Source organism: Odocoileus virginianus, chromosome 6 (assembly GCF_023699985.2).
Source record: "Odocoileus virginianus isolate 20LAN1187 ecotype Illinois chromosome 6, Ovbor_1.2, whole genome shotgun sequence".
NCBI lineage: Eukaryota > Metazoa > Chordata > Mammalia > Artiodactyla > Cervidae > Odocoileus > Odocoileus virginianus.
In genome coordinates, this window is record NC_069679.1 from 14706413 (window position 1) to 14721228 (window position 14816).

A 14816-nucleotide genomic window follows, 5' to 3' on the forward strand; every position below is an offset into this window, starting at 1 on the left:
CTTCATTTTGATTTATTTTTCCCTCCCCACCCATGTCTAAATTGTGTATAGGCTTTAGTTCCAAAGTATCTTTTCCTTTATTGGTTAATTACTTGGTAAGGACTTGGGAATTGGTTTAACCCAGTTTCCATCTCAATATTTCCAGTCATGTGTTTTCTCTTAAATATGGGAAAAGAAACCTGCTTATAATAAATATTTTTAATAATTTAAATAGCCAAATCTGTGTCCCCAACTTGTTTGTTGAAATGTATGCAGCTAATAAAACATTACGTATTTTCCCCCCAAAAAATTTTTTTAAATAAAAAAATAAAGGCAAATGTACATTAGTTATGAATAAAGAAGAATTCAGTGCTCAAAATTGAACCTTCAGTTAATTATTCTTACAGATTTTTCTCAAATTATCAGAGGGAAATTTTTGTTTCTCTCCTGAGTTCTTTGTTAGCCACGTGGAATTTTGACACACTTAGGCTTTATTTCACAAAAAGATCCCAACCTGGAGGGAGCCATATAATACACATGAATGGTCTTGTGGAGGGAGAAGGGGTGGAGGTTCCTTTTCTAGCTTTTACATTGTACCATTAGTAGACAATCATAAGCCACTTATAAACTTCAAGTGCAAAAGAAATAGAAATATTAATCTTCAACAACCCGTTCTTTCCAATTGGCTGTGCTTAATTGCATTCCACGGTTGCATTTGATCCCATTCCTCTCTTAGCTTCTTAGTTCATAAATTGAGATGGCTAAAGCTTACCATATTGTGGTCAGTAAGCACCAGTTTAGGCAAGAGACCTGGAATTCATCACATTCTTATTTTATCTCATACGAAATCTACAGCTTTTGAATTGAGACATTACTGAAAGAATTCATATTTGAGAGCAGAAAGACTGTTTTATACCTTGATGTTGAAATTTGAGCAGAAGTTTCAAAATGAGATTATTGATGCTCTCTGATGTCATGAGGAAAGGCCAAAAGCAATTCAGATTTTTTTCATTTCTCATGACTCATCCCCTCCTGTGGAGTTTTGGGCTATATATTCCCTGCCTTGTCTGTTCCTCTGCTCCTTTTGTTAAGAAAAAAATCCTTTTTGCATCACCACCCCCCACCTTTTATTTCTTTTTTTTTTTTTTGCTGAGGCTTTCAATTTATTGTATCATGAACTGCAGAAGGAGAAGCAGTTGAACTCTCAACCTTTGAAACTTCTTAATACTTGCTGAGTGGTCAAGGGGAGAAGTAGAAAAGATTGTCGATTGGACTTTACCCCATTTGAAAAAGACCTTCCTACAACAGCTCAGCCATCCCCATTTTAAGGAATTAAGTATTTACTTTTCTTAAAATCCAAAATCTTTTGGAACATTCTGCAGAAAGTGAGGCCAAATTTCCACACTAGTGTCAACTTGGGAACTTTTTTAGACCCACTTTAAACTCAAGTGCTTTTGCATAAGGTATGTAACACATATTCAAAGTAATTTCATTTTAGATATATACTTTTATATGCTATATTGCTTTCTGCTGTTTTTTCAGAGTACTTTGCAATTATAAATAGCCATCATTGCTCTCACCTAAAGCAGGAGTTTCTGGGTAGAATTCGTCACAGAAGACTAGATACAATATCAATATGGAAGTAAGCCATCTCTTAACATCAACAATCTGCTTCATGATCAGAGAGGTGCTGATAACTCCCCACCTCCTCTCTGGTCTGCCTTTCTAATAATTTCATTATGCAAAAGTATAATATTAGAAGCTATAAAAGGCCCCATTCCACCAGATTTTGTGTCATTTTTTTTCCTGGGACCAGGGTTGAGGTCTTTTTTTTTTTCTTCTGTTTAACACTAAATATTAGTAAGAGATGTGATCAGTAAGGCTACCACTTCTTCCTGGTACTTCTGTTTCCACTGTACTCTTCAAGGCTGCTCACAGTTATACTAAATGAACCTCTTTTCCATTAGTCTTAATTCTTTCCGTTCCCCTCTCCCACCCCGATTTCCTCCTATTTTCAGATACTTGAAGATAACGTCTCTACTGCCTTCTCTCCTTCAAATCTTCCAGACATAAATATTTTAATATATTCGCCAGTGTATTTGTGATGGCTTTGAAGTGTCTGCACAACCGGTCCCTTATTTATAAAGCCCACGTCTGCTGAATGACCTGTAATGCCATACCAGCTCCTGGACTCTCCCGAACAGTCGACCTGGGAGGATTTTACTTCCACTACTTACAAAGAGAAAGATGGAGACAAGGGAGAGGATCGATTACAATGAGGAATCTTTTCATCCATCTTGTCGGTGATCTTTGGGGACGGTGTGCTGCTATTTACATTGAACAGGAGGGAGGAGAGGGAGGATGGCGAGCAACGCTGGAAGTGGGAGGCGGAGCTAGCCCAGCGCTTAAAACCCCTCGCTAAAAGGGAAGCACGTTCGTTTGTGCTAGAGGCACTCTCCTGGAACCGCGAGGGATGGGGCGGTCTGCTCCCTGAGGACTGACGGAGATCGGAAGAAGGAAAACGAGGACAAGCAAACAGGCGACACAGAAGAGGACCTCTGGAGAAAGCGGAAGGCAGGAGACGGGAGGGGGAAGGAACCCACGCCAGGTGGAAACAGGACCCGGAGAGAACCGCTCGGGTCCACTGAAAGAGAAGAAAGTACCGGAGGATTGCCTTTTTTCCTTTCAGTTAATGAAAACGACTTTTATCCTCATACAAGGCTAAGGGGAGGTAAAGAGAATCTCTGTTTTCTTAGGGGGATAGCTGAGGGAAATCCAGACTATCTCTTTGAAGCTCTGAAATAAGCCACTGCCTGCTACACAGTGCAAAACGGTCTTGGTTTCTGAAGAGCTACATCCCTTTCAGGAGCATTCCAGCCAGAGTAGCTGGTACAGTTCTATTTTTACATTTAAATGTCTGTGTCTCTCCCCCCGCCCCCATTTTAACAACACTTTCCTTGTTTGTAAGCACGAGTGACAAGAAAGTGTCAAGACGGAATAGGAATATTTTCATCTTTCTCTTTTATCTGCCTGGGTCTTTTTATTATTTTTTAAAGAGGGTAGGAGTGGTCCTTATCACGGAAAAGGACGTTTCCATTTGAAAGGCTCTCTCTCTAAATATATTTACACCCATATGCATTTAGAAAGAGAGATACCTTTCGGAGGTTGAAATCCTATTGAGAAACATGGAAAAAGGAGCCAGGCACCGGAACAACCCTGAAAAGAACCACCCAGGTGGGAGCAGTTCGCAGGAGGCTGATTCTGGAGGGGGCGGAGTGGCCCTGAAGAAAGAGATTGGATTGGTCAGTGCTTGTGGTATCATTGTAGGTGAGTCCAATTCCTTTTCCCACCGACCGTTCCTCCCTGTCTGGTGGTCCTCTCGTAGAACCTCAATCCCTCAGGCCCCCAGCCCCGCAAAGTACTGTTTGCTGCATCCTGCTCCCTTAGAAAAGGGTTGTCGTTCACCTGTGCTATCGCCTACACAAGCGGATTAAGTTTGAGAGGTATAGGCCGTGCTGTATATCATGCATCTCTTCCCCCAAACCAGTCCTGTCCAGTGTTTGGGGAATGGAGCACTTAGGGGACACGCTCCTGGCTGATGGTCAGTGTTGCCTGCAAGCTTCTTGAAAATATAGGTCTCTGGACTTGACACTGGAAGGCTGATTCCAGTGACTTAAGGTAGGACTGGGGAACCTAGATTTTTAACAGGCTTTTCTGCAGCGATCTCCTTACCAAGCTGTGGATTGGCTTTTGAGACATATTTAGGAGCTATTTTGTTTTACTTTATATGAGACTGTGGGTCTCGGGGGTGTGTAATAAAAATAGCCACAACAGCAGTGTAAGGATGCCTTGCCTTTCTCTAGCTTTTCCATCTTATCCAGCACTTTATCTTGTGAAGTAGATGTGACAGGGCTGTTATTCCCATTTCATGGGTGAGGAAATAAATTATGGAAGAAAAGACACGACAGATTGTACCTTTCTGTAATTGTGTAGTTGGCAGCTTCTCTCATCGCTTAGTGGAGTTGTGTAATATCCATGTCCCTTACCTCATGAAAGACCTTGTGAAGTTCTGAAGGGAAACGGGAGTAATTAGAATGGGGAGTCCGGCTGAAGGCTTTGAAACTGGGAAGCCTGAGTGTCCTGCCTTTATGCCAGAAGGTGAGAGTTTCTTCTGCTGTCTTTGGGAAGGGGCCTTATGTTTTCCCCAGAGAAAGGGATACAGGACAGTCAGGCCAGATCAGTTTCTGTGCAGACTTCCTGTTGAAGGCTTGTACTGTCCTGATGCCTACAGACCAGTTTTTCTAGAATAATCCCATGGTCCTCATGGTAGCACAGAAGCATTTTGGCAACTAAGCAATGCTGACATTGGAGAACACCCTTGAAATCAAATAATATCAGCACAGTATTCAGATAATCCTCTTCACCTCTGCACCCAACCTTCAGTGTTATCTCCATTCAGCTTTCAAGGTGGAATGCTGCTCTAATTCTCTGACTCTGGTAGGTTTCCAGGCATCTACAGTTACAAGTACGGTAATGTTATTTTAGAATATTATAGTCAGGATTTTAATCTCTCATTGTCTTTTCTCTATCTCGCCTTTATTGCAACTGCTCTAAAAAATGAGATCAGCAAAATCCTCAATATGTACAGCACATGCCAATTTAAGGTCTATAAATAGCCCAGAGCTGTTACCTCTTTCACCAGTTTGACTGAGAGGATTGAGTACTTTCCTCCCTTTGAGAAGATTCTGATTCATACACAGATGTTTACACCCACATACACATGAGCACAATCAGACCTCCTTCCTGCCTCAACCTTGCTCACCCACCCCTATATATGTGCAAGTATTCAAGGGTTGAGGATATTTTCCTATATAATGGGCTTGTTTTTGTCTCTTTCTTTAGTATTTTTCTAAGACTGTGAAGAAATGGGAGTGTCCAGGTGTAAGAGCTATGGCTTTTAGTTGGGTGAATGCTGCTAATGATTTGTCCACAACCTCGTGGATAGCACTTCAGTGTAAGAATAGTCCCAGTGTTCCTACTGGTATTGTAGCAAGAAGAATAACAACTCTGGTATTCTATGGTGAAAAGAGGCCCCAAATATATGATTTCAGAGAAATCAGGGTATTATTCCAAAGTTCAAGAATCCTTGTAGAGTTAATAGTCATGATTGTATCTCCATTTAAGCTGAGACACACATTTCCCCTTTAGGGTGTTGGGGCAAAATCCTTTCCACTTCCCCTGCCCGTGTGGCTGTTGATTTACAAAAGTGCTGAGTAGCTGCCCTGTCCTCTAGAGGGGTTTCCGAGTAGATGACAGTGATTCAGGTTTTTTCAAGACCAAATGCAAAAATAGAAATGGCATTCTGCACATGAAATTCAGTGATCTAGTGTTCAGTGTCAACACTGTGGAAGAAAGAATTCGAAGATATAAAGAGAAAGGAAATTTCCTAAGTGAATTAGATCACGAGGTATGGAAAAATAGCAACTGCCCCAAATTGATGTCATATCCAGTTAACTTAGGGATAAGTTAAACAATGTTTCATAAAACATTACAAAAGTTTCATTCACAATCAGCATCAATAATTTAAAATAGGAATAATAAGGACTTCCCTGGTGGTCCAGCGGTTAAGAATCCGTCTGCCAAAAGAAAAAAAATAGTAATCCATCTGCCAGTGCAGGGGTTATGGGTTCCATCCCTGGACTGAGAAGATCCCATACACCTCAGGGCAGTTAAGCCCGTGCGCCACAACTACTGAATCCTGAGCACCCAGAACCTGTGCTCTGCAACAAGAGAAACCACGGCAATGAGAAGCCAGTGCATTACGTGGAAGAGTGGCTTGCACTCGCCAAAGCTAGGGTGTGTCCATTCATAGCAGCAAAGACCCAGTCCAGCCATAAAGAAATAAATAACAATTTTAAAATAAAATAGGAATAACAAGATGGTCAGTGTTACAGAAATACAAAATGAACCAATAGAAGATGCAGGCTCTAGAATTATCTATAATCTGATTGGAGAGATAAGTTTTATATGCATTAGACAAAGAACATTGGAAATTTATGATATGATTGAGTTACTTAAGGAGGAAAAAGTTAGGTGAATGGTGAGAAGCACAAAGATAGAAGTTCTCCCTGAGAACTAGATTTAGAGCCTCTTGAAGGACATGGAGAAATATAGAACAGAGAAGATAATTCTGGGAGATTTGGTAGGTAGAAGGACAACAACTAAACTGTTATTTCCTTGAGCAAAAAAATGTGAATCTTTAGTGCTTAGCAGAGTCCCTGACTTGAAATAGTTGTTGAATTTAATTGACCCTTTGACAAAAATGTGAAGACAGTAGTAATAAAGTGTTTATTTGAATGGCTGTTGGGAACCTGACTTGAAAATCTTTTAAGCTAGGAATAGTTTCATCAACTTGGAAATGAGGTTGTCCAGTTTTAATTTTTAAACGTCACCTTTGCCCTAATTTAACCAGGCTATTGCTCACCACATATTTGGCCAAAGAAACCTGTTGGCAATAGGTGAACTTAGATTTCTCCATGAATGTGGAGTCCCCCTCAAAATCTAAAGAAACTACGAAGGAGCCACAAAATTCATTAATTAATGCTATCAAAGCTACTGTTATTATTAAAAATTTATTATATGCCAGACACTTGTCCAATTGCCAAACATACATTCTTTTTTTTTTTTTTTTTTTAAGTATTTATCTGGCTGTACCAGGTCTTAGTTGCAGCACGTGGAATCTGGTTCCCTGGACAGGGATCGAACCTGGGCCCCTGCTCTGGGAGCATGAAGTCACTGGACCACCAGGGAAGTCCTGCATTGTCTTATTTATCCCTTACAATAATCCCATGTGGTAAGCACTTCTTAGTCCTTCCTCCACATAAGGAAATACAGGCTCAGAGAGACAAGAAACTTGGTGAGGGTCACACAGCTGAAAAATATTAAAGATTCAGACCTACAGCTTGTCTAAATCTTAAATGAAACTCATAAGCATTATTCTCTACTCTCAATTGTCATGTCCTAAAAGAGGTGTTTGCCTTCAGATCCTGTGCAGAGGTCCTTATTTGTTTTTATAGACGAAGCACTCAGTGTTGTGTTCCTTGCAAGGAAGTGTCCCAATGTAAACAAGATCTGAGCAGTCAGTTGAGAGCTGAAGTACCAGTATAGCTGCAGGAAGACACTGGTGGGGGGTTGGAGCCTAAGGTGTGCTGGCTCCACTATTGCAGGATGTGGTCAGCACAGACCATGCTTCCACTGATTCTCCCACATGCTCACTCTTCCTTTCTGGACCAGCGTTCTCTACTGGAAAAACCATAGCTTTACATAAACTCTTTATATATATTACATTATTTAATCCTGACCACCATTCTGTGGAAATAGATATTATAACTCTGTTTTAAAATGGGGAAATGGAGTCACAGACCCTGGAGGACAGACTACTGAGATCTTCTGACTCCAGAGTCAAAGCTCTTAGCCATTTCCTGTTTCTAGTTGGTAACCAAGAGAGGAGGGAGGGAGGCTGATGTGTCTTGTGTGGTGGGGGAGTGGGCCATGCAGGACCATAACCCTGACATTGGAGTTGGGAAAGGACTTTGGTATCTGATACTGGAAAAGTTGGGGGAAAACTTTTTTAAAAGGCTGTTTGTCAACAAAGAAGTATACTGTAGGTGTAACCATACTGAAATGGCACTGGGCTGATTTGGAAATATTTCAGGTCCAAAAGATTTTCAGACCCATGTATTTTGACACCATTTTAGAAGATTTTACATTTTAGTCTTTGATTTAATGTATTAGCTTTCTAATCCCCCAAATGTCTATTGGATATTAACCAGAGGGCTGGAGTGTGAAAATTCTTCTCAAATTTGTACTTTAGTTTTTGTTTGTTTTTTTTTTCCAACATGAGAGGGTTTAGGATTTGGTTCATTCAAGATGAAAACATGTTTAAAACTCTCATTGTTCTCAAAGAAAACTTTGAGACAGAAGCCAAGTAGGATACTTTTCAAAACAAACACATCTTGGTAAACAGAGAGAGGTTATACTCAGTGGTGTAATAATAATAAGTAACTACCATTTACTGAGCACTACCACATAGCAGATCAGTGCTTTATGAGTATTTTCATCTAAGCCCATGAAATAAGTACTGTTATGGAAAGGGTGGAATTGAATGAGTAAATAACTGGCAGTGGCAGAGCCAGGATTCCCACCCAAGTCATTGAACTCTGAAGCCACTGGGCTTAATCAAAATGCTCCACAGGGTGGCTGGAACCAGGGATCCTGTTGCTTCCTACCTCCAGGAACCAGGGGGCTCAAGGAGTAATCTAGTTGAGGCAGGGCTGCTGGCAGGGCTCCAATATGCTGTCTCAAAGAGCAGAGTTACGCAGAATAAATGACTAGCAGGAGACACTTAGGGTTGAGGAAAGAAAATAGAAACCCAGCAGGTAAGAAAGATGTCCAGAGAAACAGAATCAAACAACCCATTCTATTTAGAAAAGCAATAACAACCACAAAAACACCCCGTTCCCAGATCAGATGACCTCAGAGAGGCCAGCACCACATATACCACTTTTTCTGAATTAAATTGGCTTATTGAAGTGGCATGGTGGTATGGGCATACTGGGTGAGACTTTCAGGTTGCCCAGATACCAGGGTTTTCTGCTTTCCTCTGCGGGTTAATCCAGCAGCAGAGCTGCCTACCAAGAAAGCCTTAGGAATGTCTGTTGTTGTTCTTGTTGTTTATTGTTATTTGTTTGTTTGTTTTTGACTGCGCTAGGTCTTCATTGCTGCATGCTGACTTTCTCCAGTTGCAGTGAGCAAGAGCTTCCCATTGTGGTGGCTTCTCTTGTTGCAGAGCATGGGCTCTAGAACATGAGGGTTTCAGTAGATGTGGTGTATGGGCTTAGTTGCATGTGGAATCTTCCTGGACCAGGGATTGAACCTGTGTCTCCTGAGTTGGCAGGCGGATTCTTAAATGCTGGGCGACCAGGGAAGTCCTTGTTTGGTTATTATTGTTTGAAGATGGTGAGAGGGATTCAAAAAAGCAGGAATGAGCAAATAACCCCAAGAATATATCCTGAACTACCCAAAAGAACCAAAAGGAGTTCATCCCTTCTAATTTTTAACTCCCAGCTGAGAGAGTGCAGATCAAGAAAGACCATGCCTTGTTCCCCTCCCAGAACATGTCTGCAAAGGAGGCCCCCTGGGCTCTTCTCCCTGGAAATCTGTAAATGACAAAGTGCAGGCTACTCCCTGGCACAGGTATGGGGGCTATTGGTCACAGGATTCTGATCGTCCATATTTTAACATTTAACAAATACTCATTCAACTTTATATGCTAGGCCTTGTGCTAAGCACTGGTGAATTTTATTTCTAAGAAGCCAAATTGTGCCTCAAGTCTATTTTTTTTTCTCAAGTCTATTTTAAGCTGTTTTATTTATAGAATGAATGAAGTCTGAGCCGAAAAGCTTTATCAATCACATCTCATCCCTCATCCATTGTCACAGTCACAGCTCTTTACATTGGTTTGCTCCCTGCAGTTAATATCTTCAGCATTACCAGTGACGTCACTCCTGGGTAGAGGGTTTCATAATGTGCCTTGAGATGTTCTGGGCAACCTCACACTGAGCAGCATATTGTGAAGGCCGATTACCCAGGGGGTGTTTCATTGCTGCAGAATTGTTAGTGTACTTTTCTCATTATGTATAGAGTTTCAAGGTGCCTGTACATCTGTGAGATTCATAAATGCTTTAGCAGCCTCTTTAGAGTACAGTTCTGCATAGCATGTTTAATCAGCAGCTGATACAGGCAGGTCAGGTTGTCTAGGGATAAGGAGACATTTGCTAAGTGGGTCCTGATGCTGGGAGTAGAAAGCATATGATGAATTTTCCCATGATTTGTATTATGTTGTAAACAGGGAGGAACCATTGTTGATATCAGAAAAGGAAGGGCTTTGGAGATAGTCTTGGGGTTGTAAACTGCTTTCCTATTTACAAGCTTTGTAACCTGGAATAAGTTTATTGGCAATAAAATAGAAATTTCTTGTGAAATGTTAAACTGGCTGGTATCCAGCAGTTTATATTCAATAAATATTAGTTTCTTTCTCTCCTAAGCTCATCCTCCACCACCCCCACTTCCCTTATCCCTCCCCCCACCCCACCCCCACACTCATTCATTTTGGCTCAAAAACAGATTAGATTGATCGGGTGATGGGAAGAACTGGCCAATTCAGCCCAAGTCTGACCTGTTTATCAAATAGACAGTGTTTTTCCTTTTCTCTGTTGACTCGAGTCTACTTACTCATCAGCTTCTTGTGCTTCCCCTCTTCTAGGAAGCTTTTCCTGAGCAGCCCCCACAAGTGACATTGTGCATCCCTAATATCTTGTCATGTATTGCGATTGCTTTCATGCGGCTTCTGCTTTCCCTGGTGTTGTCAGTTCTGTGTCCACGTGCATCATGTCACCACAATTCCCTGAGGACAGGGACTGAGTCTTTCTCATTTTCATATCCTCATGTATTCAGCCTGGCTTGCGTAAGTGCGTAGAAAGTATTTGTTGAATAACAGCATCTAAGCCAAATCGTCCATTAGAGATCTGCCTCCCAACAATGTGAATATGCTTTCTCTTGGCCGCCTGTGGGATCTTAGCTCTCCAGCTAGGGATCGAACTTGTGCCCTCTGCAGTGGAAACACAGAGTCTTAACCACTGGACCACCCTGAAAATGCTTAACAAACTGAACTTACTGAACTGTACACTTAAAAATGGTTAAGGTGGTAAATTTAGTGTTGCATTTGAAAAAAAAAGTGTTAGCTTAAAAACGAGTTATTCCTGTAAACAAATTTTTACATGTAGCAAAAAACAAGCAAAATACAAAGCATACTAAATGTCATCTAAGTTCAAATTTGAAAAAGACTTTAGAAATTAACATTGAGGCTTACCTCAGCCTCAGCACTATTATATTTTGGGTCATATATTTTGTTGTTTTGGGAGGCCGTCCCATGCACCCCCTCACCAGCTGTGGCAACCAAAAATGTCTCCAGACACTGCCAGTCGTCCCCTGAAGGTGGGGAGATGGTGCAAAATTGTCCCTGGAAGAGCACCACTGAGGAAGACAAAGCCTCTTACTGTTGGTGCCTGGTTTCCCAATCAGACAGTGAGACGCTGGACACCTGCTGTGAATCCTTAATGGGCATTTTTGAGGGCTCAGCAGTCTTAGCCCCTGAGGCCAGGATGCCTGTCTTTCAGTGATTGGTGGGTGGTGGTTGGCTCCATCTATTATGTTAAAAGTCTGTGTGAACTAGTTCTTCCCAATTACGTTTTAAAGCAAGAATGTACAGAGTGGGTGCTCAATAAATACTTTTTGAGATGCAATTACCTGTTGGCCGCCCACCTGAAGCATCTAAAAATCATACCTAGACAAGTAAACAGATGCTCAGAGAATGCTTCATGGCCCTGGCCCTGCAGTGCTGTTTCAGAGCCAAACTTCCAAGGTGAAACCATTATTGGTATCTTATAGAGACTGTCTCTACCCCTACTATTGCAAATCCTAGCAACTCCTTGTATTTGTGATCATTACGCAGATTATAAAGTGCTTCCATGCATGTATGTTCGCCTTTGATCCTCACCACAATCTTGTGAGGTAGGCAAGGCAGGAGCAAGTATTCCTATTCAGCAGGTGTAGGGACGCTAAGAAGAATTCAGGCCACTCAACTTGTGAGTGGCAAAGCAAGGACTCAGTGGCTCCTCGGACTCTTAAGTCTAGCACCCATTTCATTCTTCAGCAAGGATTCTAAACCAGCAGAGTCCTAAAGCTCCTTCCCCATCTCTGTTCCACAAGAGACGGCAACCCCACAGGGTGTGTTTTGGAGTCCTGACCTGCCATCACCCTGAGGTGGCTGTTTGTGCCGTCCTGACGGAAAGTGGAGATAGGATGAGAGGCATGGTGAGCTTTCAGGCCTGCTGTGAGGATCAAAGCCTGGCCTCAATGTGCCAACCCCATTCCGTTCTGTTCTTGCAGTCCTGAAAATCCTGAGACCCTTCCAACCATTTTGTGGGAGAAGCAGAAAGATTTGCCCTGGCTTTGTCTGGACATCATGGAAATGGACAGAGCCTCCAAGGTCCAGGAGAAGCCCTGGCTAGATTCCAAGACTGGCATGAGTCAGTAGAGAAGGCCAAAGCCTTTTGGATTTGAGGGTCTGTTGGGCAGTAGAAATCTGTAATTCCATGCCCTAGGACATTCTGTGATGGCTGCAGCATTCTAGCGTGGACAGGCCTGGAAGTGAGTAAGGCCTTAATAAGAATCACATGGCTATTGGCCCACAGGTGGAAGTCAGCAATTTTTCACGGCCAATGTGGATTTTCTCAATTCCAGCAGTTTTTCTAGTGATGACTTGCCCACTGATACAACTTGGCTCCTTCTTAATGGAGTGGTTCACTTGGCTTTTCTTTGACAGAACAAGCCAAGCTGGACCTCATTGTCCAGGCATCCTAGGGCCCATTTTTACTAGAGATGATCTATGTGATAAGATGGTTATTTCCCTAATTGGGGTCGATGAAAGAGAGGATTGAAAACCCAACCAACCCTGGCTCTACCAGACGGTTGGGCATCTTGTTCTTTTTTTTTTTTTTTTTAGAGTTCCATCGTTTGTGAAACAGAGACTGCATTTAAGACTGTTCTCACAGAAAGCAGTTGAAGAGCAGTCATTTGGATGGGGAGGAGGCTAGTGGACCTGTGACTCTCAGGAACCTTCCTGCAGTGGCCACAGCTGGGGGAGGGGTGCTGTCCACCCTTTGGCTCTGTCTCCATCCTGGGCATCTGCTCAAGGATCCCTCTCTCGTGGTTCTGACCCCTCTGACCTTGGCCCTTGGGGGACTTCTTGACTTGACTTCATGCCTCTTCCTAGAGAAACCTGAAATTCCTCAGACTGGAAGCTTCAGATGCTCCAAGAGCAAATCAGTTAGTGCTTTGAATTCACATGTTAACAAACAGGTTATTTAGCATCACTCCAAAAGAGTAACACAAATTACCTCTAACTATGGATGGACTATGGATGGATGGTGGTTGTTTAGTGGCTAAATCATGTCCAACTCTTTTGAAACCCCATGGACTATAGCCTGCCAGGCTCCTCTGTCCATGGGATTTCCAGGCAAGAATACCAGAGTGGGTTGCCATTTCCTTCTCCAGGCATCTTGTTCTTAAGTGGCTTTGTAGATGATGAGTCTAAGAGTAAAACAATGGAGAAAAAAATTCCTGCTGTAATCAACTTTCTTCCAACCTCTCATCAAGAAAGGTTCATAGTCAAATGTAGAAAAGCCTTTCCCCTGTTCTCCTTTTTCAAAGCCGTTCCAGAAAAGCCTCACTTGGACAGTATAAAAGCCCTGCAGTTAAGGTATGTGTTGGGTAATTTCTCAAGGCGAGGCAGCTCAGTAGGAAGAAGCTCTGGGCCAGGAGTCCAAGGACATGGCCTCTCATCCAGGCCTTGCTACCCAATGCAATATGTGACTTTGATCATGGCTCTTTGCCTCTCTGAACCTCAGTCTTCACAATAGTAAATAGGGATGAGAGTGCCTGACCTGTGCACCCAAGAAAGTAGTTGTGAGAATCAAGTAAGTTAATAGGCATGAATCTTTTGTAACTCATCGCTGAAGGTGGTATTGCAATAGAAGGAAAGAATCAGATCTGTGTTCCAGTTCTTTAATAAGCAACTTCTATGAACCTTTCTCATTGTCTATAGGGTGGAGCATGTAAAACTGACAATTTTCAGGGAAAAGCTTGAGGCTATGACTGTGACTGCTAATTTACCCTGTGATTTAAGCAAATAACCACCTCTCTGCATCTCAGGTTCTTCATCTGTAAAATAGGGAAAATAATACCTCCTTCATTTTCTCCATTTGGAAAAATGAGAATAATGGTTGCCCTAGTTTCTTTCCCTATAAAGTAGAGATGGTAATACCAGCCAGTCTACTCTCAGCAATGGGTTGCTTTACTGATTTGCCTACAATACACACTTGACATATTTCACAGGTTTTGGAGGTTCCAGATAAACAGGTGTATTAAACTGCTCCATGGAGGTAAGCTGTAGATTGACATCAAACATTATTTATTCAATAAATACTTATAGAGTACTTATTAATACTTTGTGACATTAAACAATACAGTGTAAACAATACAGTGTCTGCCTCATGGAACTTACAGACTAGTGAGGAAGATATATATTAATCAAATAATTACACTAAAGATTGTATATAAAAGGCATGACTTTAAGTAAATGTAGTGTGAGTATTCTTTTGGCTCCAGTACATAGCTGTGCTTTGAGTGACATTCGTCTTCCTGTAGTCCTTCCAGAGGCTGCTAAGGAAGAGACATCTGATTCTGATTTTCTAGGTAATGGCTTCCTAGAATCAGGGCAAGATGTTCCTCTCCTTCCCATCCCCCAGTTCTCGGTTTTGGTTAACATAATTTAATTTTTTTTTCACTTTTTATTTATTTTTAAAAATTTTATTTTTCACTGTGCTGGGTCTTCGTTGCTGCATGGGCTTTTCTCTAGTGAGGCATGGGCTCTAGGGCACGTGGGCTTCAATAGCTTCAGCACATGGACTCAGTTCCAGCATGCAGACTCAGTAGCTGCGGCTCCCAGGCTCTGGAACACAGGCTTGATAACTGTGGTGCACGGGTTTAGAGGCATGTGGGATCTTCCTGGATCAGAGATTGAACCCGAGTCTCCTTCATTGGCAGGTGTATTCTTTCAGCACTGAGCCACCAGGGAAGCCCCCAAAATTTTTTGGCCATGCTATGAGACATTTGGGATTTTTAGTTCCCCTACCAGGGATCACGGAGAAGCTACT

At 42.1% G+C, this 14816-nt stretch overlaps 1 protein-coding gene across 1 annotated transcript in view; it reads left to right on the top strand.

The window, feature by feature from the left end:
* Positions 1–2621: 2621 nt before the first annotated feature.
* SLC7A8 (solute carrier family 7 member 8) overlaps positions 2622–14816 on the top strand; it is a 53988-nt gene continuing 41793 nt past the window's right edge. Inside the window, exons 1-2 of the mRNA XM_070468852.1 lie at positions 2622–2710; positions 3123–3306. Coding sequence (XP_070324953.1) covers positions 3165–3306 — 142 coding nt within the window. The 5' untranslated portion in view covers positions 2622–2710; positions 3123–3164. The remainder of the gene's footprint in view (positions 2711–3122; positions 3307–14816) is intronic.